This window comes from Manis pentadactyla, chromosome 7 (assembly GCF_030020395.1).
Source record: "Manis pentadactyla isolate mManPen7 chromosome 7, mManPen7.hap1, whole genome shotgun sequence".
NCBI lineage: Eukaryota > Metazoa > Chordata > Mammalia > Pholidota > Manidae > Manis > Manis pentadactyla.
This window is the reverse complement of record NC_080025.1, coordinates 39173460-39201191: the sequence shown is the minus strand read 5'-3', so window position 1 is coordinate 39201191 and position 27732 is coordinate 39173460. Positions and strand designations below refer to the sequence as shown.

General features: G+C 45.5%; 1 protein-coding gene across 3 annotated transcripts in view; it reads right to left on the bottom strand.

Moving 5' to 3' along the window:
- OGDH (oxoglutarate dehydrogenase) overlaps window positions 1-27732 on the bottom strand; it is an 87634-nt gene that overhangs the window by 30122 nt on the left and 29780 nt on the right. The window contains exons 3-6 of one of the 3 annotated variants that reach the window (XM_036910290.2): window positions 24611-24802; window positions 23118-23220; window positions 17856-17900; window positions 679-794 (exon numbers count right to left, since the gene is read on the bottom strand). In XM_036910290.2, coding sequence (XP_036766185.1) covers window positions 679-794; window positions 17856-17900; window positions 23118-23220; window positions 24611-24802 — 456 coding nt within the window. Of the gene's footprint in view, window positions 1-678; window positions 795-17855; window positions 17901-23117; window positions 23221-23340; window positions 23432-24610; window positions 24803-27732 lie in introns of all 3 variants that reach the window. The other 2 variants (XM_036910293.2, XM_036910292.2) reach the window with 2 other exon arrangements.

Genomic DNA, 27732 nt, shown 5'->3' with positions numbered 1-27732 from the left:
GGGGAGGCCATCCTGGAAGGACTGGAGTCCTTTCTGGGATCTGGACTACAGAAGAACTGAGAGCAACAGAAACATGGCCACACAAGTCATGGCACTGCTTCTAGGAGAGACGAGTTAATTCTCACATTCTATCTGATCTAACACATCAACACATTATCTCTTCAATCCTTAGAGTTATTCAGATGTTTCGCATGCTTAGAGAGCTCAACAGTCACATGTCCTACTAGCCCCATTTGGACAGAGCAGGTGCAGATTTTATGGTCAAGGTGGTGAGGCTGGTGCAAACCAGGAAAAAGGTACAGATCCAAAGGCTAACTCCCTGGCTGACCTTTCCTTGTCTCCCTGCCCCCACAGCTCTGTGCCCACCCCTCCCTGGGGCCTCTCCTAAGCTGGCGGCCAAGGCCGCCCCCCTTGCCAGGTGCACAATACACAGGGGTCTCACATGTCTGAAATAATTTGCACTGGACTAGGATGCAGAGAAATTTTTTCTCCTTTCTGTAGTTGATTGTAAAAATAAACAACATGGATTTTAATCTACAAAATAGCAACAAAGTTCCATTTCCCTTACATTAAAAAAAAAAAAAGGGACCAAGAAGAAAAGTGTCTATTCTGGAGGGTTTTTTTGCCAACATTGATTTTTACAAAGCACCACCGATTTTTCTGGTTTTGTTTCCTTACCTCCAGCCGCCGGATTATATCCCGCAGCGGCAATGCGGACTCCTGGCCCCCGATGAATGTGGTGGTGGGCAGGTGGAAGACTTTGTCTAGGTCAGACTCATCCAGGCCGTAGAACCCTGAGGGTGAGGAGAGATGGGCACAGCCACACAGCCCAGTTTATGGAAAGTGGAGGGGGCTCCCCAGGGAGAGAAAGGGCAAGAGAACAACCATGAAAACCTCTGATATGTATGAAAATACAGCATATTTACAGCCAGAAACACAAACTTTAGCAACAAACAGAAGCTGAGAATATTATTGGGCATCACAGGTAAATGAGAATCAAATTTGTATTGTCAATATCCAGTGGACCAATACTCAAAATTTAGAGAAAAATGCATTTCAAGGTCCCAAAGACACAACTGATTTTGGTATGAGAAAGCACTGATCAGTGAGTCAAAAAGCAGATAAGAAAGTTAAGGGGCAACCGAGTAGAAAACGAGGAATTGGCACAGAAGGGGTCACTCATGTCTCACGTGGCGAGTGGCAGAAGTAGGGAGACTGAGCTGTGAGGGGCTGCATTCTGCTCCGTGGACAGGGAGGGCGGTTGGCAGCGAGGAACCCACAGTGTCCTCTGGTGAAGGACGGAGCCCTCTCCCAGGAGAACTCCAAGCTGCATACTCCAGACAGTCCCTGTTAGCCGCATGTCTGACTTTGCTCTGCTTGGTCCAATATTGGCACACATTTACTGACTGGTGGTTATCTAACCAACTAGCCACTGACAGGCTCCCTGCTCATGCTTCCTGGAGCCCCAGCTTTCTGCAAGGTGCTCCTCTTCCAACAGCACATCTCACATGTGTAAGCCGCTGCAGGGCTCAATTCAGCATCCTCCCAATTGTCCTCAGTGAGGAAGAGATTTGGGGAACAGCCACCAGGCCAACACTGCAGGCTGGGCTCCCACCTGCCCTGAGACAAGAGTGGCTGGAACCAGACAGGTGCAGGGAGAGTCCCTTCACATCAGTGGCCTGGCACCAGGATGAAAGCTGAACCCCAAGTCAGCACCCCGGTCTCCAAGGCCGACCGCAGTACAGTAGACATCCTGTTTGAGGCCTAGTTACGTGTACATAAGACCTAGGGGCCGGCACAGGACTCAGTAAACACAGCTGTTTTCTGAACTGTGGAACTGTGGAAAATGTACATTTCTAGGCTCCAACCCCAGAGTGGACTCAGATGGTCACAGGCGGGCCAGGAATCTATCACAGGGCTCCTATTCAAGCTGGTGTGGCAACCACAGCCTGTACCTATCTAATGTTTCAGGACACATTTATGAAATTTAAAAGCCAACACTATGTTTTCCAGACCCTTTTGTTTCATAAAAACAAAAGCAACTTGGCCTTTTTACCTGGCGGGGGTGGTGGTGGCAGCTAGGTTAAGTCTATGTATAGTGTCCTGCAGCTACTCTATCAAGAGGGCAGGCCACACAGGGGCCTGGTGAAGCCCGTGGCTCTGGCTGGCCACAGCCCAGCTGTGGTTTGTGGAGGATGAAATACTCAAGCCAGGAGGCTAGAGTGTCCAGTGTGCTCGCAGGGAATGCTCTATGGGGAGCTACTCACATGGTGTGTGCCCCAGAGGGGAGCCTTCAGCACAAAGAGCCCTTGGCCTCGTGTATGTGTGGTCCCTCACTCCTGTCACCCTGAACCAGTAACTCTCGGCTCAACCTCAAAACTGCTGGCCCTGTTTCTGAGCTTGTGAGCCAGTCTGGAAATTAAGTCCTGGGACATCTGATTCTGGAACATGGAGAGCCACGTTCTGACCTGCTCCCCTCTAACTGCAGCTCTGCCCTGGGGTCAGGTATGAGACCACGAGATGCCTCTGCAAGGTGGACGAGGCTGACCACTGGGAAAGTCTCTGGGCTCCTGTTTTTCAGACCTGGAGCAAAGCCAGTCACCCAGGAACTCTGACAGGTGCAGACAAAAAGGCCCCCCAAAATAGCTGCTTTCTCTGAAGGGGGAGGTCAGAGGTAGCCTAGCAGGACAGAATGCTTTCAGGCAGTAACTGCTCTATTTTACCCAAAGGCACAGAACACACTTCAGCCCTATCTACACCGTTACCATGCTGCAGGCACTGTGACCTCTGACCCATCTCCAAGGTTTCAGAGAAGGGCCAAGATGGAGCCCAAACTTTCATCCCCTCTGGGAGGCGACTAACCAGAGCACTCCCCCAGTAGAGCAGTGTTCAGATCTGCCATAACTGAGACTTAAATAAGCTCCCAAGTCTCATAATACCCCAAATGTCCTGGTTTCAATTAAGGAACAAATCACTCATAACAAGAACCAGGAATATCTCAGACTGAGTGAGAAAAGATAATAGACACACATCAAAATGACACAGATGTTACAGCTGTCTGAGATTCTCCAGCAGCTAGTGCCACATGATTCAGTGAGCAGTTAGAATAGGAGACAAACGAAAAGCAAACAAACAGTTAAGTCTCAGCAAAGGAAGAGAAAGTCTCTACAAAAAACTGAGGATATGAACTAAGAGGATTTGAACCTTAACAAAGCTGTCATTATGAGGGGAAAAAATGAAAAAATAAAATAACACACACAAAAAAAAAACCTGAAGAAATAAAGAAGGACCATACGGGAAATTTTGAAACTGCAAAGTATAATTATCAAATTAAAACTCAGTAAGTACACTCAACAGCAAAACTCAGACCAGTGGACATGAAGGCAGAACAACAGAAATGAACAAATTTGCAGAACAAAGAGAAAAGAGACTGGAAACAAAGTGAAGAAAGCCTTGGGGATGTGTATGCCATAACACAGATTTCATATTTGTGTAGATGAATCCCAGGAGAGAAAGTGGTGCTGAGAAAGGGCACTGGAAAAAATGGCCAAACACTTCCCAAATTTGGCGAAAGACTTAGACCCACAGATTTGAGAAGGTGAGTGAGCTCACAGGATAAACCCAAGGAAATCCATGCCAGAACACACTACTATTAAACTTTTGAAAATTACAAAGAAAAAACTGTGAAAGCATCCAGAGTAAAATGATGCTGTACTCTGAGGGGAAAGCCACTCAAATGACAGTGCGATGCTCACAGAAACCACGGAATCCAGGGGCAACTGGCACCACACTCTTCAAGAGCAGGAAGAAAAGGACTGTGTCCCCAAAATCCTATGTCCAGTAATAATATCCTTTAGGGAGCAAGGGAAAATCACGACTTCTCTGAGGAAGGGAAATAAGAATCAGTCACTCTATATGAACAGTGGAAGGGGTTCTCTAAACAGAAGGGAAAGGACAGCAGAAGATACCAGACACAGGGAAGGAAGAACATGGAAAGCAAAATATGGGTGAATAAAACATTTCACTCTCCTCATGGGTCTTCCAAATTATACTTGAATGGTTGAAACAAAATTTGTAACACTGTCTGATGTGGCTCTAAATATATGTAGAGGAAATAGTTAAGGCAATTATATTTAAAATGGAGAGGGAGGAAGAATGCATGGCAGTATGTTTCTCGGCATTTCACTTGAGCTGGTAAAACGATGGCACCGGGAGCTTGTAGTAAGTTATGTATATATAATATTGTACCCAGACAACGACTAAAAAAGGCTAAAAACCACAGGGATACAATAAAAAATACTTTGTATAAAGATGAATTTTAAAATACAGGCTTAAAAACCCATAGACAGTAAGGAAAACTAGAGAAATGAAAAAGAAGACAAACAGAACATGAAGAATAAAACTCTATACTTAAGTCCTAAAACATCAGTAATGAAACATAAATGACTTAAATATACTAACCAGAAGACAGGCTGGCAGAGTGCATTAAAAAAACAGTGCCAGGGAGGAGGGGCGGAAGACAACACTTCCTAGAATAAAGACCAGAGGACACAGGACAATATCCAGACCACGTCCGCACCTGACAGAACCCAGCGCCCTGCGAAGGGGGTAAGATACAAGCCCCGGCCCCGCGGGAGCCGAGCGCCCATCCCCCCAACTCCCGGTGGGAGAAGAATAGGCAGAGCGGGAGGGAGACGGAGCACAGGACTGCCAAACACCCAGCCCCAGCCATCCGGGCCAGAGTGCAGGGCCCTGGATACTAGGAAAACAGGGCAGCAAGAACAGTGAGCGGGCACCGGTGGCCTGGCACCAGAGGACACCAGAAAAGCGAGTGACCATTTTTTTTTTTTTGCTGTTTTGTTTTGGCGAGAGCTTTTTGGAAGTCTTAAAGGGACAGGGACCCCAATACTAGGGAAACAGGGCAGCAAGACTGGTGAGCAGATGCCTGAGGCTGGTGCCGGAGAATAAAGAAAAACGAGTGGCAACCTTTTTTTTTTTTCTTTAAATTTTTTTTTTTTTTTTGTGGTCGTTGTTTTGTTTTGGCGGGTGCTTTTTGGAAGTCTTAAAGGGGTAGGGCGGGACACTTAATCCAGAGGTAGGGAATCCGGGGATCTCTGGGCACCCTAACCCCTGGGCTGCAGGGAGCAGGGAGGCCCCTTACGGGGATAAATAGCCTCCAGGCCGCTCCCCCTACAACGCGACTCCACCACTTTGGAGCAGAGGCCCGAACCAGGCCACGCCCACAGCGACAGCGGAGATTAACTCCATAGCAGCCCGGCAGGAAGCAGAAACCCTGTCTGCGCGCAGCTGCGCAGAAGAAGCCACTAGAGGTCGCTGTTCTACCAGGAGAGGAGGGCCACAAACCAACAAGAAAGGAAGTCCTTCCAGCCGTCACTCGTCCCAGCTCTGCAAACTATTCCTATCACCATGAAAAGGCAAAGCTACAGGCAGACAAAGATCACAGAGACAACACCAGAGAAGGAGACAGACCTAACCAGTCTTCCTGACAAAGAAGTCAAAATAAGAATCATAAACATGCTGACAGAGATGCAGAGAAATACGCAAGAGAAATGGGATGAAGTCCGGAGGGAGATCACAGATGCCAGAAAGGATATCACAGAAATGAAACAAACTCTGGAAGGGTTTATAAGCAGAATGGATAGGATGCAAGAGGCCATTGATGGAACTGAAACCAGAGAACAGGAACGCATAGAAGCTGACATAGAGAGAGATAAAAGGATCTCCAGGAATGAAACGATATTAAGAGAACTGTCTGACCAATCCAAAAGGAACAATATCCGTATTATAGGGGTTCCAGAAGAAGAAGAGAGAGGAAAAGAAATGGAAAGTATCTTAGGTGAAATAATTGCTGAAAACTTCCCCAAACTGGGGGAGGAAATAATCAAACAGACCATGGAAATACACAGAACCCCCAACAGAAAGGATCCAAGGAGGACATCCAAGGAGGACAACACCAAGACACATAATAATTAAAATGGCAAAGATCAAGGACAAAGAAAGAGTGTTAAAAGCAGCTGCAGAGAAAAAGGTCACCTATAAAAGAAAACCCATCAGGCTAACATCAGACTTCTCGACAGAAACCCTACAGGCTAGAAGAGAATGGCAGGATATATTTAATACAATGAAACAGAAGGGCCTTGAACCAAGGATACTGTATCCAGCACGACTATCATTTAAATATGACAGTGGGATTAAACAATTCCCACACAAACAAAAGCTGAGGGAATTTGCTTCCCACAAACCACCTCTACAGAACATCTTACAGGACTGCTCTAGATGGGAGCACTCCTAGAAAGAGCACAGCACAAAACACCCAACATATGAAGAATCGAGGAGGAGGAATAAGAAGGGAGAGAAGAAAAGAATCTCCAGACAGTGTATATAACAGCTCAATAAGTGAGCTAAGTTAGGCAGTAAGATATGAAAGAGGCTAACCTTGAACCTTTGGTAACCACGGATTTAAAGCCTGCAATGGCAATGAGTACATATCTTTCAATAGTCACCCTAAATGTTAATGGGCTGAATGCACCAATCAAAAGACACAGAGTAATAGAATGGATAAAAAAGCAAGACCCATCTCTTTGCTGCTCACAAGAAACTCACCTCAAACCCAAAGACATGTACAGACTAAAAGTCAAGGGATGAAAAAACATATTTCAAGCAAACAACAGCAAGAAGAAAGCAGGGGTTGCAGTACTAATATCAGACAAAACAGACTTCAAAACAAAGAACGTAACAAGAGATAAAGAAGGACACTACATAATGATAAAGGGCTCAGTCAAACAAGAGGATATAACCATTCTAAATATATATGCACCCAACACAGGAGCACCAGCATATGTGAAACAAATACTAACAGAACTAAAGGGGGAAATAGAGTGCAATGCATTCATTCTAGGAGACTTCAACACACCACTCAACCCAAAGGATAGATCCACCGGGCAGAAAATAAGTAAGGACAGGGAAGCACTGAACAACACAGTAGAGCAGATGGACCTAATAGACATCTATAGAACTCTACATCCAAAAGCAACAGGATACACATTCTTCTCAAGTGCACATGGAACATTCTCCAGAATAGACCACATACTAGGCCACAAAAAGACCCTCAGAAAATTCCAAAAGATTGAAATCCTACCAACCAACTTTTCAGACAACAAAGGCATAAAACTAAAAATAAACTGTACAAAGAAAGCAAAGAGGCTCACAAACACATGGAGGCTTAACAACACGCTCCTAAATAATCAATGGATCAATGACCAAATCAAAATGGAGATCCAGCAATATATGGAAACAAATGACAACAACAACACTAAGCCCCAACTTCTGTGGGACACAGCAAAAGCACTCTTAAGAGGAAAGTATATAGCAATCCAAGCATATTTAAAAAAGGAAGAGCAATCCCAAATGAATGGTCTAATTTCACAATTATCGAAATTGGAAAAAGAAGAACAGATGAGGCCTAAGGTCAGCAGAAGGAGGGACATAATAAAGATCAGAGAAGAAATAAATAAAATTGAGAAGAATAAAACAATAGCAAAAATCAATGAAACCAAGAGCTGGTTCTTCGAGAAAATAAACAAAATAGATAAGCCTCTAGCCAGACTTATTAAGAAGAAAAGAGAGTCAACACAAATCAACAGTATCAGAAACGAGGACAGAAAAATCACGACGGACCCCACAGACATACAAAGAATTATTAGAGAACACTATGAAAACCTATATGTTAACAAGCTGGGAAACCTAGGAGAAATGGACAACTTCCTAGAAAAATACAACCTTCCAAGACTGACCCAGAAAGAAACAGAAAATCTCAACAGACCAATTACCAGCAACGAAATTGAAGCGGTAATCAAAAAACTACCAAAGAACAAAACCCCCGGGCCAGATGGATTTACCTCGGAATTTTATCCGACATACAGGGAAGACATAATACCCATTCTCCTTGAAGTTTTCCAAAAAATAGTGGAAGAGGGGATACTCCCAAACTCATTCTATGAAGCTAACATCACCCTAATACCAAAACCAGGCAAAGACCCCACCAAAAAAAAAACTACAGACCAATATCCCTGATGAACGTAGATGCAAAAATACTCAACAAAATATTAGCAAACCGAACTCAAAAATACATCAAAAAGATCATACACCATGACCAAGTGAGATTCATCCCAGGGATGCAAGGATGGTACAACATTCAAAAGTCCATCAACATCATCCACCACATCAACAAAAAGAAAGACAAAAACCACATGATCATCTCCGTAGATGCTGAAAAAGCATTTGACAAAGTTCAACATCCATTCATGATAAAAACTCTCAGCGAAATGGGAATAGAGGGCAAGTACCTCAACATAATAAAGGCCATCTATGATAAACCCACAGCCAACATTATATTGAACAGCGAGAAGCTGAAAGCATTTCCTCTGAGATCGGGAACTAGACAGGTATGCCCACTCTCTCCACTGTTATTTAACATAGTACTGGAGGTCCTAGCCACGGCAATCAGACAAAACAAAGAAATATAAGGAATCCAGATCAGTAAAGAAGAAGTTAAACTGTCACTATTTGCAGATGACATGATACTGTACATAAAAAACCCTAAAGACTGCACCCCAGAACTACTAGAACTGATATCGGAATACAGCAAAGTTGCAGGATACAAAATCAACACACAGAAATCTGTGGCTTTCCTATACACTAACAATGAACCAACAGAAAGAGAAATCAGGAAAACAACTCCATTCACAATTGTATCAAAAAAAATAAAATACTTAGGAATAAACCTAAGCAAGGAAGTGAAAGACTTATACTCTGAAAACTACAAGTCACTCTTAAGAGAAATTAAAGGGGACACTAACAGATGGAAACTCATCCCATGCTCGTGGTTAGGAAGAATTAATATCGTCAAAATGGCCATCCTGCCCAAAGCAATAGACAGATTTGATGCAATCCCTATGAAACTACCAGCAACATTCTTCAATGAACTGGAACAAATAATTCAAAAATTCATATGGAAACACCAAAGACCCTGAATAGCCAAAGCAATCCTGAGAAAGAAGAATAAAGTAGGGGGGATCTCACTCCCCAACTTCAAGCTCTACTATAAAGCCATAGTAATCAAGACAATTTGGTACTGGCACAAGAGCAGAGCCACAGACCAATGGAACAGACTAGAGAATCCAGACATTAACCCAGACATATATGGTCAATTAATATTTGATAAAGGAGCCATGGACATACAATGGCGAAATGACAGTCTCTTCAACAGATGGTGCTGGCAAAACTGGACAGCTACATGTAGGAGAATGAAACTGGACCATTGTCTAACCCCATATACAAAAGTAAACTCAAAATGGATCAAAGACCTGAATGTAAGTCATGAAACCATTAAACTCTTGGAAGAAAACATAGGCAAAAACCTCTTAGACATAAACATGAGTGACCTTTTCTTGAACATATCTCCCCAGGCAAGGACAACAACAGCAAAAATGAGTAAGTGGGACTATATTAAGCTGAAAAGCTTCTGTACAGCAAAAGACATCATCAATAGAACAAAAAGGAACCCTACAGTATGGAAGAATATATTTGAAAATGACACATCCGATAAAGGCTTGACGTCCAGAATATATAAACAGCTCACACGCCTCAACAAACAAAAAACAAATAACCCAATTAATAAATGGGCAGAGGAACTGAACAGACAGTTCTCCAAAAAAGAAATACAGATGGCCAACAGACACATGAAAAGATGCTCCACATCGCTAATTATCAGAGAAATGCAAATTAAAACTACAATGAGGTATCACCTCACACCAGTAAGGATGGCTGCCATCCAAAAGACAGAGAACAACAAATGTTGGCGAGGGTGTGGAGAAAGGGGAACCCTCCTACACTGCTGCTGGGAATGTAAGTTAGTTCAACCATTGTGGAAAGCAGTATGAAGGTACATCAAAATGCTCAAAACAGACCTACCATTTGACCCAGGAATTGCACTCCTAGGAATTTACCCTAAGAATGCAGCAATCAAGTATGAGAAAGATCAGTGCACCCCTATGTTTATCGCAGCACTATTTTACAATAGCCAAGAATTGGAAGCAACCTAAATGTTCATCGATAGATGAATGGATAAAGAAGATGTGGTACATATACACAATGGAATACTACTCAGCCATAAGAAAAGGGCAAATCCAACCATTTGCAGCAACATGGATGGAGCTGGAGGGTATTATGCTAGGTGAAACAAGCCAAGCAGAGAAAGAGAAATACCAAATGATTTCACTTATCTGTGGAATATAAGAACAAAGGAAAAACTGAAGGAACAACACAGCAGCAGAATCACAGAATTCAAGAATGGACTAACAGGTACCAAAGGGAAAGGGACTGGGGAGGATGGGTGGGTAGGGAGGGATAAGGGGGGTGGAGAAGTAGGGGGGGTATTAAGATTAGCATGCATGGGGGGTAGGAGAAAAGGGAGGGCTGTACAACACAGAGAAGGCAAGTAGTGATTCTACAACATTTTGCTATGCTGATGGACAGTGACTGTAAAGGGGTTTATAGGGGGGACCTGGTATAGGGGAGAGCCTAGTAAACATAATATTCGTCATGTAAGTGTAGATTAGTGATACCAAAAAAAAAAAAAAGGGCAGTTCCTGTGTGGTAACCTCTAGTGAGTTCTACACAAGAGTATAAAGGGCATATAAAAGTGTAGGCAAAGGGTCTGTTTGTGTTTATACAGAGAATCAAAGCCTAATTGGGCTATCCCAAAAATGAACTAAGATACGATATGAAAAAGAACTTCCAACATCAGCGCTCTCTGGAAGACTCATGCCAGAAGATGATCATCAAAAAACCCCAACAAAGATCCACGCACTGCTACAGCTGTAGATGCACTCATCCCACCAGTTCCTGGACTTGCCATGGGAATGAGGAAGGAGATATCTAAGCTGGCCTGTGCATACAGTAAAACAACAAATTTGACTGGATCTATACTGTTGGAACTCAACCAAGAATTAGGAGAAGTGCAAATTGTAGCGCTCCAAAATCTTACAACTACAGACTATTTACTGTTAAAAGAACATAAGGGATGTGAACATTCCCCAGGAATAGGTTGTTTTAATTTGTCTGATTTCTCTCAGACTGTTCAAGTTCAGTTGGACAATATCCACCATACCATAGATAAGTTTTCACAAATGCCTAAGGTGCCTAACTGGTTTTCTTGGTTTCACTGGAGATGGCTGGTAATTACAGGTATGCTTAGGTTATGTAACTATACTCCTATTATGTTAATGTGTGTGCGCAATTTAAGTAGTAGCTTAAAACCTATACATGCTGAAGTTACTCTACAAGAAGATATGTCAAAGAAATAATCAATCTTCCCATGTTTTCTTCCGCCTGCTACTTCTATAGCTTTTCTTCTTCCTTCCTAATTACAACCCTTAAATAGAATTTGTGCCTCATATCAAATTTACCGAGTATCATAATTCTTCCAAGTGGTAAAGATACCTCAAGACAAATGCTGGGCATAGAAGCCACAGGGCATAAATATACAAAGAAGTAAAAAGCTAACCTTTTCAAACAATAAGGCTCCCCTCTCACTTACCAACTTCACATTTCCCTGTATGGCCCCGGAAGATGACTGGTTAGCCAGAGACGGGTAAGATTCCTCAAGGGAGGAACAACCTAAGACAGGCACAGTCGCAGGGGGGCCATCAGGTGAGAAATTGGGGATCAACAGAGGTGAGGCTTAGAACCTCACCCCCCCTGTTCTGAGAGAAATCTTCTGCATACGTGGATGTTTTATTGCCCTGGTCTAGCTTGGATTAATACATAGTCTACAGGCACACACCTGATCATCTACATTTGCTCTCTTACAACACTAAACTATGTTTTCTACCTTTATCTTGTATCTACCTACCACTTCAGCATTTTATTAAAAATAATAATAATAAAGTGAGAAATGTAGTATCCACACATAAATCAAGTATAAAAACCAAATGAGTATTCATATTTGAACTGACTGTTTAGAGTTCATAATGCATGAGCAAAACTGAAAGTTTCTGTGATGACTGCCCTTGTACTGTTCACTATGTAACTTATTCATTATGTAAGAATTTGTTCTCCATGTAAGAACTTGTTTGTTATGCCTCAGAAGATTGGAGACTGACGAAAATTAGGCTTGGGGTGGATTAATGATTGTGCATTGAGCATTGACTCCCCTATACAGAATTTTATTGTCGTTAACAATCATTTGATCAATAAATATGAGAGATGCCCTCACAAAAAAAAAAAAAAAAAAAAAAAAGGACAGACTTCCAATGGTAAAATAAATAAGTAACCGGGATGTAATGTATAGCATAAGGAATATAGTCAAGATAATGTAACAGCTTGGTAGGGTGATAGCTGGAACCTCGAATTATGTATATAAATGTTCTACCACTGTGTTGTACACTTGAAACTAATGTAATGTAATACTGTGCGTCAACTACCCTTCAATAAAAAAATAATTATTTAAAAAAAAAACAAAAAAAAACCAAATGAGTATTTGTATTTGAACTGACTGTTTAGAGTTCATAATGCATGAGCAAAACCGAAAGTTTCTGTGATGACTGCCCTTGTACTGTTCACTATGTAACTTATTCATTATGTAAGAATTTGTTCTACATGTAAGAACTTGTTTGTTATGCCTCAGAAGATTGGAGACTGACGAAAATTAGGCTTGGGGTGGATTAATGATTGTGCATTGAGCATTGACTCCCCTATACAGAATTTTATTGTCGTTAACAACCATTTGATCAATAAGTATGAGAGATGCCCTCTCAAAAAAAAAGGACAGACTTCCAATGGTAAAATAAATAAGTAACTAGGATGTAATGTATAGCATAAGGAATATAGTCAAGATATTGTAACAGCTTGGTAGGGTGATAGCTGGAACCTAGAATTATGTATATAAATGTTGAATCATTGTGTTGTACACCTGAAACTAATGTAATGTAATACTGTGCATCAACTACCCTTCAATAAAAAATAATTATTTATAAAAAAAAAAAAAAATGAACCCCCATCTCCAGAAAAAAAAAATAATAATAATAATAATAATAAAGAGAGAAATGTGGTATCCACATATAAATCAAGTATAAAAATCAAACAAATATTCATATTTGAACTGATTGTTTATAGTGAATAATGCATGAGCAAAACCGAAAGTTTCTGTGATGACTGCCCTTGTACTGTTCACCATGTAACTTATTCACTATGTAAGAATTTGTTCTCCATGTAAGAGCTTGTTCGTTATGCTTCAGAGGATTGGAGACTGATGAAAATTAGGCTTGGGGTGGATTAATGATTGTGCATTGAGCACTGACTCCCCTATACAGAATTTTATTGTTAACAACCATTTGATCAATAAATATGAGAGATGCCCTCTCAAAAAAAAAGAAAAAAAAAAAAAGTACAGACTTCCAATTGTAAAATAAATAAGTAACCGGGATGTAATGTATAGCATAAGGAATATAGTCAAAATATTGTAACAACTTTGTATGGTGATAGGTGGTACTTAGAATTACCATGTATAGAAATGTTGAATCACTGTGTTGTACACCTGAAACTAATGTAATACTGTGTGTCAACTACCCTTCAATAAAAAATAATTATCTACAAAAAAAAAAAAAAAAAGGATCAAATACCTGAATGTAAGTCGTGAAACCATAAAACTCTTAGGAAAAAACATAGGCAAAAATCTGTTGGACATAAACATGAGCGACTTCTTCATGAACATATCTCCCCGGGCAAGGGAAACAAAAGCAAAAATGAACAAGTGGGACTATATCAAACTAAAAAGCTTCTGTACACGAAAGGACACCATCAGTAGAACAAAAAGATGACCTATAGTATGGGAGAATATATTAATAAATGACATATCTGATAAGGGGTTGACATCCAAATTATATAAAGAGCTCACGCACCTCAACAAACAAAAAGCAAACAAGCCAATTAAGAAATGGGCAGAGGAGCTGAACAGACACTTCTCCAAAGAAATTCAGATGGCCAACAGACACATGAAAAGATGCTCCACATCACTCGTCATCAGAGAAATGCAAATTAAAACCACAATGAGGTATCACCTCACAGCAGTAAAGATCGCCTCCATCCAAAAGACAAATAACAACAAATGTTGGCGAGGTGGAGAAAGGGGAACCCTCCTACACAGCTGGTGGGAATGCAAACTAGTTCAACCATTGTGGAAAGCAGTATGGAGATTCCTCTAAAAACTCAAAATAGAAATACCATTTCACTCCTAGGAATTTACCCTAAGAATACAGGATCCCAGATTAAAAAGACATATGAACCCCTATGTTTATTGCAGCAGTATTTACAATAGCCAAGAAATGGAAGCAACCTAAGTATCCATCAGTAGATTAATGGATAAAGATGAGGTACATATACACAATGGAATATTATTCAACCATAAGAAGAAAACAAATCCTACCATTTGCAACATGGATGGAGCTAGAGGGAATTATGTTTAGTGAAATAAGCCAGGCAGAGAAAGACAAGTACCAAATGATTTCACTCATCTGTGGAGTATAAGAACAAAGAAAAACCTGAAGGAACAAAGCAGCAGACTCACAGAACCCAAGAATAGACTAACAGTTACCAAAGGGAAAGGGACTGGGGAGGATGCGTAGGAAGGGAGGGATAAGGGGGAAAAGGGGGCATTACGATTAGCACACATAATGGAGCAGGGGGGTGGGGGACACGGGAAAGGCAGTATATACAGAGAAGACAAGTAATGATTCTATAGCATCTTACTATGCTGATGGACAGTGACTGTAATGGGGTATGTTGGGGGGACTTGATTACAGGGGGAGTCTAGTAACCATAATGTTGTTCAAGTAACTGTACATTAACAATATCAAAAAAATAAACAAAAACAGTACCAAACTATAGGCTTATATTTAAGATACTTCAAACATAATGAGATAGGCAGATTGATAATAAAACGGAAGAAGATACATCCTGTAAACACTACCAAACAAAAGCAAAAGCGGCAACATTATCACCAGATAAAGTAGACTTCAGGGCAAAGAAAATTACCAGAAACAGAGTGGGATGTTATACACTGATTAAAGATCAATCTACCTAAAAGACACTGTAATACTAAATGTGTGTACACCAAACAACAGAGCAAAATATGTGAACCAGAAACTGAGGAGAGAAGGAGAAACAGACAAACTCAGTTATAGCTGGAGACTTCAAAACTTCTCTCAACAACTGATTTAAAGTAGATAGAAAATGAGCAAGGATATACAAGGACCCAACAACGATCAACCAGCAGGATCTAATGGATATTTATAGAGCACTTCATCCAACAACAGAATACACATTCTTTTCAAGTACTCATGGAACATACACCAAGACAGACAATATGCTGGACCCCCAAAAACCCCAACAAATTGATTATAATTGAAATCATACAGAGTGCATTCTCTGACCACATGGAATCAAACCAGAAATCAATAGCAGAAAGATAAAAGGAAAACCTCCAAATTCTTGTAAACTAAACAACATGATTTTAAATAATCCATGGGTCAAAGAGGAAATATCAAGGGATAATACAAAAATACAGTGAACTGAATGAAAATGAAAATACAACATCAAAGTTTGTGGGAAGCTAAAGCAGCCCTCAGAGGAAAATTTACAGCAGGAAATGCACACAGCAGAGAAGAGGAAAAGCTTCTAATTGGCCATCTAAGCACCCACCAAAAGAACCTAGAAAAAGGAGGGGCAAAGAAACCCACAAAGAAAGAAGTAAGAAAGTAATCAAGAGCAGAAACCAAAGATATTGAAAACAGCAGAGCAACAAGAAAATCAGCGAAACAAGGGACCCCATACTCTGAAAAGATCAGTAACACTGACAAACTTTTAACGAGTAATAAAGAAAAAGAGAAGACACAAATGACCAATATCAGGAATGAAATGGGATCTGCATACAGACCCTCATATGCAGAGAAGACCCTAAGAAAATACTATGAACAATGCTTTTTATAAACATTTGACAACTCAGGTGGAATGAACCACATCTGGAATAACACACCCAACATGAAATAGGTCATCTGAAGAGTTCCATGACTGTGAGGAAACAATTAATAAAAACTTTCTCTAAGTAAAGTTTATGTGAAGAGAAGGGCCCTGGAACAGCTGAGACAATACTGAAGAAGAAGAAAAAAAACCTTCAGCATCTACTTTACTGATTACTGAAAAAAGTTCAGTAATCAAAATAATGTGGTCCTGGTGGAAGGGCAGACACAGATTATAGGAAAGAACCTGACCCACAGCCAACTCCAGCCAATTTTTGACAAAAGTACAAAAGCAATTCCATGAAGGAAAGACAAACTTCAGGTAACGGTGCTGACGCAACTGGACATCTGTAGGCAAAAACAAGAAACCCCACCACAAAACCTTGACCTAAGCTTCATATCTTATAAAGAAATTAATTCAAAATGGATCACAGGTTAAATATAAAACTATAAAATCTCCAGGAAAATATATGGAAGAAAATCTTTGGGACTGAGTGCCAAGGAAAGAATTCTTAGGCTTGACACCAGAAACATAATCCATATAAGGGAATATCGATACAATGGACTTTATCAGAATTTAAAATTTTACTCAGCAAAAGGCTCTATTAGGCAAAGAATAGAAACAACCCAGAGGCCCTTCAATGAATGACTAGTTAGAAGAACTGTGAGGCACATGAGGCAAGGGTGCTGGTTGGCAGGGGAAGGAATATGCTAGTGTTGCAGCCTGGACCCAACTCCAGGAACCATGCCGGTAGAAAAATGGCAATTCCAAAACGTGTCCTATTTTGACTCCATCCGTGTAACGGTCTTGAAATGACAAAATTACAGAAATGGGGAGAAAAGGAGTGATTGACAGGGGTTGACCCGGGGGTGGGAGGGAGGGGACACGGGCATGGCTACGAAGGGCAGCAGGAAGGACCCTGTGGGGCCAGAGCACCCATGCGATGGGCTAGGATTTACTCAATCCTGCCACTGCGGGAACTGGCTGAAAGGCACACGGAATGTAACACTGCATATGAATCTACAGTTACCTGAAAAGAAAAGGTTTAATCAAAACCAGAGCCTGACCAATGAATAAGACGAGGAAGAGGGGGACTTGCGAGAGGCGCCTGGCACGGAGGAAGCTGCCTGAGCGAGTGACAAGAGGCGCACGGGCCCGGCAGGTGACTCTGGATTCTTCAGAGGCACTCTGCCCAGAGCCAAGGGTCTTATTTTATCACATGTTTTTATCAATATTTCAGCTGTCCTTCAAACACAGGAAGACCAAGAAGGAAATCCTGTGAAAATGACCAGGAAGCAGAGTCTGAGAGAATCCAGAGTTCAGCCAAAGGTGGGCACAGAACGTAGTGGGGGTGGGGATGCATGGGGGCGCCAGGACAGGGGGCGCTGGCACAGGGTTGGGGGGCAATGGTGGGGGGGGGCGCCCTAGCGTGGGGGTGCGCCAGTGTTTAGAAGGTGGTGTGGCCCAAGCCCCACTGGCTACCACGGGGCGGGTGGCAGCCTACACTGCTGCTGGGGGCTCAGCAAAGCCATGGGGAAACACACGTGAAGGTGGGAACGCTTTCATGACACAAAATGGAGAAGAACAAAGGTGACAGAGAAGGGGCTCTCCCTGCTAAGAGCTAACGATGGAAAAACATACTTCATAACAATGGACAGTTGCATCAGCTTTCCCCCAGGTGCATGCTGGAGAAAGCCGCACACCCTGTCCGAATGAAGCCCTCAGCTCCAGAAAGGGGACAACTCGCATGTTCATACCTCCTACTGTCAGCATACGCAGTCGGTCCTTGAAAACTGCAAGATCTGAGAAGCAGAGCGGGTAGCAGGGGTGAGCACAGAAGGAAGAAGACAGGTCCATTAGTTAGAACACCCCAACACCCAGAATGCACACCATAGCTGCAGGAGTGCTAGGACAGACACAGACAGCAGAGGAGGATGGGGTGGTGTGGGGGACAGTGACCGGTGAACACAGGGACAGCTTGTGGACAGTTGAAAGGGAGCTCGGGGACTACGGCCACTTCCCACACTTGGAAGCCTTGGTCAGCAGCCAAGACCGTCTAACCTGCACCCTGAAGCGGCTGACCAGAGCTCTTCTGGGAGGTCACACCCACCCAACCTAGACTACTTCACAATGAAAAAACTGGAGAAAAGAAAATGAAAAGGCCTCATTTCTCATGTGCCATCATCAGAACTGGAGCATCAGGCAATGGGCCAGACACTAAAACCCAAGATTCTGATGGCTCTGAAGGATGGAAGTGGGTCCTTGGTGGCCAAGGGAGGGTAGAGCCAGAAGGGATCTAAGCTCCAAGAGTGAGCCAGGAGCCACACATTCTCTTCCTGCCTGAGCCATTCTGAAAGCCTCCCTGCTACTGGTGAGAGTCACGATGTGTATGTGAACACACAGACATTTCTCCAGACCTGGTCACCAAGGTGCATGGGCCTAAAAGTGGTTGTGTCAGGGAGGTTTGTGGTAATGGCACACAGGGCCCAGGGCCAAGTGGTCTGAGTATGGCCCCTGCTTTGCAGCTGACCCTGCCTGGGGAGCTGAGGAAAGCCAGCCAATGCTGCCTGGAAGCTATTGGCAACAACTCTGACCCAGACTGCACCTGCATGCTGTGCTCCCCTTAGCTGCAGACACCATGCCCACAAAGGCCTCTGAGCCCTGATTCCTAAGATAGCAGAACATCCCATCTCTGCACAAAGGGCTGCCTTGCTCTGGGCAAGGATGAAGAACCTTCATTCCCCCTACATCCTCAGAACCAAGACAGGACCACACCAAGCAGCCCCAGCCTCAAGGAGACCACAAACGCACAGCTCTCCAGAATCTGAGGCAGTGTGACAAAACATCCACATCTATTTGCTCTGGGTACTGAGTGTGTGGATGCTTTTGTTTTTATCTGTACCTTTTTGTATTTGAATCAAAACACGAACAGGATAAACCATAGGAGAGTAGAAAGAGAACAGAAGGCAGGAACTGGCTGAAAGTCACAGAGCATAGGGTCCCCAGCACTGTGTCCTGTAAGGTCTTAGTATCACTTCTGTGTGTACAAGATGCTCTGCTGGAGTGGCTGGGATGTGGTGCTGGGCTCAGAACTCCAATCCTGGACATCCAGGAGGCAGACTCCTGTGGCCCTGGCCTGAGCACCTGCTGGATCCCCCCTGGGAATGACCTCCCCTCCCACTCAGCTGTCCGGTGGCGCCAATAAATATTAAGTGAGTCACTCTCTACTGCTCTGAAATTACGGAAGTTGATTAAAAATCAACTGTATTTTTCACTTAGTTCTCCCAGCCATCAAGGGAGCAAACTGACCGGCGAGCTTTGGAAAGGTGAAGATGGTGGGCCGGCTCATCCCCTTCTGTGCTGGGGACAAACTGATGCACTTAAGTAGCTGAAATGCTGTCCTAAGTCTGGACTCTTGAATTGGCTTTTTAAAGACTTAAGTTCATTTCCTAAGACTGAGAATTAGCAAACACTAACAGTGAAGAGGAGAAGTCCCAATGTCTCCTCCTTTTACTCATAGAATTTGTTTTGAGTTAGTTATATTTAAATCTCATATTAAAGTAAATCTTAATCGACTCTCACTGTGAGTTGCTGTACTACAGAATTTTCCCGGAAGCCAGACATGATGGCAATTTAAGTGAGTCTAGTCCAAACACTGCACTTGAAAGGGAAAAGAGACTGCACAAGTCAATGAACTTTCCTGCCTCTCAGACCTCTCAGCTTAGATCTGGCTGGAAAGGAGACTGCTCAGAAGCCAGTCCTGGACACCGGCTGAAACAGCATAGGCGTGGCTACATCTGCAGTCAGTGTGCTTCTAGTTAAGATGGCAATGGCCCCACCCCCAAACCACTGCCTGGACAGTCAACAGCCACACTCTGGTCTTTAGGGCCAGCCAGGGAAGGCCTGGGTAGGAACCCTGACCCTGCCTGGCTACCTCTGTGGCACCCCAGGGACAAGAGTTGGAAAGTGTGCTCAGGCACCTCACGTTGGAGCTCACTGTCCTCCACAGGCCACCGGCTGACAGCACAGCCTTGCACAAAGTAAGATGTGCTTCTGGGATCTGCCTGGAACCTGGCCCACAGACACATCCTGGGAAAAGGTACCTTGCTCCCAGCAATAATCACCCACACAATTGTGGAGTGTAACGCACACCTAACTGAGGGACTGTTATTACATGGTTTTAAAATTTTAGTTAAAACTCTGTGCCACCTAGCACTGTCCCTGCTGCATCCAGTGTGTCCCACATGCCCGTGATGCCTGGCAGAACCCCTTTGTCCCGGGGCTACCCAGTGGCCAGCAGCTCAGTACCCCAGCCAAGTCTGTGGAGACAGGTAAGAGGCCACCTAAGTACCTCCCCACCTGCTACTTGGAGTAGCAGGGTGTGCTTCTGAGATGTTCAGATGGGGCTCCTTGGCCAGCACTTCCTGGCTTCTCAGAACTGGCTGGAAGAGGTCAAGAACCCAGAGGAAACGGTTCCCAAATCCCACTCTATGTAAACATCCCAAGTGGGCATAAGCCCTGCATTGCACTGCAGACCAGAGGCAGCTGCCCTTGCCAGGGGCTCATGCCTATTGCTGTCTCTCCGCCCCATGTGTATCTCCAACAGCAAATGTGCTCTCAAACCTTGGGGAGTGAGTATCACCTGGGCCCATTTTCCCACAAGAGAATGGAGAAATGGCTTCTATATCCATAGGGAAATCTGTAGGAAAAGGGGAAGGGCAGCTCAGGAGAGGTGTGGAGACCCAGGGTGGGGTGGTGTCATGTGACTCACACTACCACTGCAGTCTCTCAGACACCCAGACCTGTATGCAGGCCACACATCCAATCACAGCCCCATCCTCAGCACTACCACTCCCATGTGGCCCCAGCAACTCACTCCACCTGTTTGTGAATTTATCTCAGCCAGAGTTCTGTAGCTACTGATTGATCTCAAAAGACTTAATAATCACACTAGTTCACACCTCCAGAGCTTGTAAGCTCCAGGCACTGTTCTAAAGAGTTTATTCCATTTTGAAGCAACCATACAGATGAAGAGACAGGGCACACAGGTAGGCTTAGGAGAGCTGGACTCCCTGAAGAAGCTGGCTCCAGAAGCCAGGCCCTGTGATTCGGATGAGACTGTCTGGTGCCTACAACAGAGTGGTTGGGCTGGACCAGCTCTGTTCTGGAAGACCTACAAACATCAAGTGAGCAGCAGCACCTCAAGACTAATTTTCCTGCAGACTCAAATGCTTACTAGGTTTATACTATTTCTATTTTTTGCACCTAAAGAATTTATCATCACTGTTTGTCACATTATTTCAAATTCTCAGGATGAAAATGCACTTTCTGCCACAAAGGTGGAGATGTTCATCTATTCACCTGGACAGGGTGATGCCGAATCTCCCAGAAGCACAAGGTCCTAGGGATATGACTCCAGAGGGAGTGGAGTGTCAGTGCGGCCATGATGACCTAGGAAGAACCAGGAGGAGCAAGAGGCCCTGCCTCGGGCTGCCACCCATAGGCCCGGACTTTCCCCCATTTGGACATGAGGGTCTGGCCTGCCTTCTTCCAGGGGCCCCCTGCCTGTACCTGTCCACAGCAGCTCTCTCGTGACCTAGCCAGTCTCATGGGGAGCAGGGGAGAGCTTTGTGTCCCCAGAAGTTCTAATGAGAGTTGAGAACCAAAACATGTCCGGTTTGATACCAAGAAACTGGCCACCATAGACACCACTGGAGAAGAGGACCTCACGAGATACAGTTCTGGACAGGGAGGGCATCCCCCAACTTCCCATGGGCTTGTGGGTTCAAATGCTTCTCCCTGTATTGACACAAGCTTCTAAGGCCCCTGCCAATGGTGGCTTGACAGCAGGGGGCCCCAGGCCTCTCTCCAGGAGAGGACTCATGGTGCGGGGCGAGGGGCCTCAAGGCAGCTAGCGTAGGCTGGGTTGGGCCTGGTGCAGGAGGGGCTAAGTGATGAGGGGGAGGATAGTCTCCAAGTGTCCTGGGGTAACTGCAAAGAGAAGCCCACTTCCTGGAAGCAAAAAGTTGCTGCCACTGAATAAAGTAGAAAGACTGAATTCAATCTCCATGTGCAATCTGAACTGGCCCTGTTGAGCCACCAGGAGGCCTTGTTTCTCAAGTCTTTCTTCCAAAAACTGCTAATGTGTGGATACAAAGGAGAGGAAACCCCCACCATCAGGGAGCTTCTGAGACAAGGACAGAGCAATGACCAACTGCCACATTGACTCCACAGCCTATGCTAGGTTCTGACCTTACCTACGAGTGCCTGACTACCAGTGTCATAACGTGGTGATCCCAGAAGGGCCTTCGGGCATCGCAGAGCATCAGAGACTGTTATTCAGACAAAGAGTAGTGTGGCAGGGCGGCAATCATCAGTGGTGTTAGCATGTGCACAACCTGGCCACATCAGGATTAGTTGCGCATCATTTCTCAGCACAGGGCAGCAGTGCAAGACGCAGCAGACTGGTAGAGGAGGCTGGGTGCAGCGCACCTGACAGCCGCCTGGGAGCCACATGTACCTCCTGCACGCCGGGATGCCTTCCCAAGTTTCCTCGGTGTGATCACCGGCTGTGAGAGTGGGATAGCCAGCTGCACAACATGCTAGGATTCGCCCTGCCAAAGGTAGGCCCTGAGGGCTCACCAGCGGACCGCACAACAGCAGCTGTGAGTAAGGCTCGTCTGGTGGGGTCTGAAAACCACAGCCAGAAGAGCTCATGTCTGTAACTTCTGACCTGCCTGCCCAGGTGGGCCATCTTTTTCTCTGTGCCAAAAGCCTTTTCTGCCCAAAATTTTACCTTCCAATTTTGAGACTTAGACAATTGGGCTCATACAATCTGGCTGAAAAGCTGGGAAAAAAGTAACTTGCCCAAACCACACTAAGGCTGCATTGCCAGTAAATTTCAAGTGATCATAACAAAGGAAACTTAAGAGTCTCTCCCTTAGTCTGTGGAAGCCCTGGCTCACAGCTACGACCAGAGGAGCTGAGCAACACAGTGCTCACTGCTCTCAGACCCTCACCAAGTTTGTCTGTGGATGAGATAATGTCAGCGGGCACGGAGGAGTCCAGATCCGCATCCAAAATCCCAAGGGGGTCCAGCTGCGCTACATGATGCCCACGTATCTATGAAAGGGCCAGCGATGGAGGGAAGGACACACACAAAAGGACAGGAGAAAAAAAAAGAGGGAAGGGGTAAAAAAAAGTAAAATTACATTAAATTAGCATTTACAGACTAATTCTCACCCACGTTTGAAGAAACAGTTACTGGAGCATCATCAAAATTTACACAACTAATTCCGAGAGGATCAAGTTTTGCAATGTGGTGACCCCTGACCTGGAAGCAACAATACAAGCAGTCGTTAAGCAGGTCCCGCGGGCTGTGGGCGTAAAAGTCACCCTCGGTCAAACCAGTCACCCCAAGTAATAAAACCAGTACTGTGCACGAATGACCTCTGCCGAGGAGGATAAACCTCCTGGGTTATGATAAATGTGCAGTCTAAGGGTCCCCCTGTTGGGGCCCTTGGATTCCCTGGGTAACATTAATGTGAAGGGCTAGGGACTTGCTCTGCTGAGAAGCCCTTGCAGCCCAGGACACAGAGATATCCTGAGAAGAAGAGGTGAGGGGCCCCTTGGGCCAGAGAGCCCACATCACTTGGGTCTGCCTGGGTCAGGGCACAGGGACCCCAGCACCTGACCTGAACTGTTCAAAACCAGAAGGAGAAAGAAAACCCCTCCCAACTTTGCTTGAAGTCTTGGACATTTTATCCACAGTTACTGGCCAGCAATTTGAGATGAGAGAGGCCGCAGAGGGTGGGGTGCCTGAGGCTGTGGACTGGCAGGTGGTGGTGCCCAGTGAGTCTCCTTCCTGCAGTCAAGAGCACCGGGAGGAAGGGCGTGAGTGATCATATAGCTCTGCAAGGGCCCTCCTGCCATTGCTAGGCCCCTGGACCCGTTCCCTAGGAAACAGCACTGGAGATGGGGTAACAGGGCAGCACCTCTGCCTGCCTGCCCTGCCAGGACCACCACAGACCAGGAGGCTAGAGTCTGGACTCTGCCCGCCCTTCCTCTGATGGACTGGCCATGAGCCGGAGGGCTCACTGTGGGCTCAGTGGCCTCTCCTTACCTGGTGGGCTCTGCTTGTCCTCAGGGTCCCCTTGGGTTTATCTCCTCTTAATGCACTGGGAAGGGGACAGCGCCTCACGGGGCAGCATGCCCCACTCAGTGACTGTACGCCCCCTCAAGGGCCAGGTACTGTCTATGCTTCCCTAATGGTAAATCTTTCCTGCCAACATATGTAAGAATTAAGGACCTGTGTGCAGGGCAGGTACCACGGTGGATGGATTTGCTCAAGTAGGGTAAGGCTGTCCCGGCTCCTCTTCCTGGCACACTGCATTGCTGCCTCCCAGCCCTGGCGGCCAGCATGCCCCGAGCTTGGCGGGTGCCAGATAAGTGGCAGTGCTCCCATGAGGCTGACAGCATCCTCTCGGGTAGAAGCCAGCTGGTGCCGCCTTACCTGGTAGGCTCTGATGAGAGACTGCACTGCCAGGTGGTCCTCCACCAGCTTGTCCACGTTGGGCTGGGCTTCCACCAGGGGCTGCACTTGGGCTGCAGCAGACAGGAAGCCCGGGCCCAGGGGGAGTGGGCTCTGGTAGGCAGTGCCTGGGGGTGCCCCCGCATTGGTGTTTCGGAAAAAAATGTCCCATGACTGAAGAAAAAGAAGGAACACACGTGTTATTTATTACCCCACTGCTCACCTCGGGCCTAGTACTTACTTTTGGCCAAAAAAAATTTTTTCTTGGCAGGCAAGTCATGTTCTGGTCTTATTTGTCCACTAACAGGATGACCTCCTCTTGCTCTGCACAGCCTGACTCTACCTGGAGGGTGGGTCTCTCAGGCTGGGTCCTGTCTCCAGGATTACTCGGTGAGCACCTTCTTACCCAAGCCTGACACTGCAGCTGCTCCTCCATCCAGACCCAAAGGCTTGGGCCAGGCAGGTCTGTGCACTTGCTGGCTCCCCAGGAGGCAGGTGACCAGGCTTCTCTGCAGCACAGCCCTGGGTGTTATATGGAAGACCCTCCCGTCTGTTGCTGCACCAGGTCCCCCAGCCCCAGGGACCGCCTGAGGGGGACTGAACTACTCTGTGCCACTCTGCAAACGCCAGGCCTGCCTGGCTTGAGCTCTTAACCCTGCACACAAGGTGGAAGGGGGTATGCAAGCCCGCACCCCTGGCTGCCACGCAAAGCATCGCCCCTTCCTGCCCCCAGAGACGCAGTCCTGTCTGTGCTTCAGAGCTGAGGGCAGACAGCTGCATCTCAGCACTGGGTCTTGGTGCACTTCCTTAACATTCTGTGTACAGCTTATTCACCTGGAAAATGAGAATAAAACCTATATTCTTCACAGGCCTGCTGTGAAGACTGAATCATGTAGCTGGAGGAAATCAGGACACAGTCTAGGCAACACAACTTTCCTCCACTTCAATATCCTGTGTGCTGCTGTGAGCTCACTCACTACTTTTCCTACTACGTTAGGCTGTTCCATGTCTGACTCATTCAGTTCATAATCTGTATAATACATGGACTAGAACTGTTAATTCATCTCCTATTAAGATGTGAGCTTTTAAAAATTAATTTACAGGTCAGAGAAACAAATTCCTTTGTAAAAAAAAAAAGAAACTTAAAAAGCAGTAAGTTTAGAAACATGAAAACATTGTCTTTCTTCTCTGCCATATGATTTCCAGTTTCTAAGATTCCTCCATAAGTAAATTCTAATGATCATGCTCCACGGAAAATCCAGAGAGGAGGCTCTTCACGTCTGCATTCGCCTTCCTTGCGCCGCCACCACAATGCTCCCCAGATGCATTTGTCCAGGCCTGGGTGGAGAGTGAATGGGTCTGTGTGTGTCTAGACAGAAACCATGAGGCTAGTCCCACAGGTCCTCTGCCTTTCCAAACATACTCTTCAATGCTGTGTAGGACACAGATGGGTCCCAAGAGACAGCTCCTGCCTGCCGCCAGTCACAAACATGCCCCAAACTCGTGCAGCGAGCTCTGGCCTGGGATGCCTGCCTCTTGCTAGAACTGTTTTGAAGGAGCTTTGCAGATGTTTAAACCATTCTACAGTAAGAACATATTTCTTTTGTATTCAGAAAAATTCAGTTTTAAAAACCAAACTATAAGGGTGATGATGGTATGACCCAGCAAATGTACTAAAAGCCAGCTGTGCACTTCCATGTGAACTGCACCTCGACAGTAATTGTAAAATGTTTAAACAAATCTAACCATTCAAGGTTTTACTGTTTTTATCTTTCTGATTAGTTTTCACATGACAGCTGATGGTATTAGAGATTTGTGGTTCTCTCTTGGCACCTGCTGTGTCACCAACATGAAGCAGCTCTCAGCTGACAACCAGGACATCCCTCTGCATCAAGCTGGAAGCCCCAAGCCTGTCACTTCCTCTGTCACACTGGCTCCCATGGCCCTCACCCTAAGCCTCCTGTAACACAGGTGCAAAGCAGTGTGCCTTCCAGAGAAAGCTGCCTACTTACTATTGGAGAAAAGGAGAGGCAGCTCACTGCCAACTCCCTGGGGCAAGGGCAGGCTGCCTTCCTGCTGGGCACCTGCTGGGTGCCATTTCAAAGATGCAAGAGACACACGCTGGGCACCCCCAAATGTTTCTGACTTGTGGAGCTTTTCCAGCAGATCTGAGGGAGCTCCCTGCATTCTGGGCACAGCTCTGGCCTAGGACTCTCTTAGGCTTCTGCAGGTCTCCAGTAACTGAGGGCCCAGCATACAAGGGTACATACATACTTACACGCAGGCAGGGTACCCATCAGATGAGTAACCAAGAGTAGGGCAGCCTTGACACAAACAGCACATTCACCCTGGCTTACCCTACCCAAAGCAGTGATGAAGTGATAGGGATGCCTGTGCAGCAAAGGCTGCAGGCCCTTCCAGCCCAGGCCCTGCAAGGGGCCATCACCACCATCCAGCCTCCTCTTTCTCACCTTCTTTTGTGCTTGGGACAAAACTGCAAGTGATTTTCAACTGGAGGAGGCCCATGCTCAGCTGCAGTTCTGCACAGCTGGAGGCAGCCATTAAGAACTGGTTCATGCTTGCACTGGGTGCGCTGAGAGCCACTGATAAAGTGTCTTTCCTGAACCTCTGCAGTCCTCTGCCCAAGAGCCCACCCACCGGCAGCAAGCTCCTCCCACCGTAGCCAGAGGGACAGTTGTGGAGAGGCAGTGGTGTGACCACATACACTTGGCAAAGCCCACTGTGTTGCAACTTAAAACACTGCAACGTAGGCCAGACCTCAAAAAAAGATTTAAAAAGCAAGCTCCTGGAGTCACTGGCCTGAAGGTGATCTGTGAGATGTGCTTCTGCCTCTTCAGGGGGCTGTCCTCCCAGCATCCCGACCCTGCATCAGTCCCCAGCCAATCCACCTGTCAGCCCACATCCTCTTTATGCCTGGCTTAGTCACTGTCTGGAGAGGGGCCTGTCTGAGGGATGCAGCCTCTACACACCTCAGCTGTCGGCTCTGCTGTGTGCCCCCTGCTGCCAGAACCAAGCTCCCGTAGTCCCACCACCCAAGGAGCATCCCCAGAGGCTGAAGTGCCTGGTAGTCACAGGGCACCCCT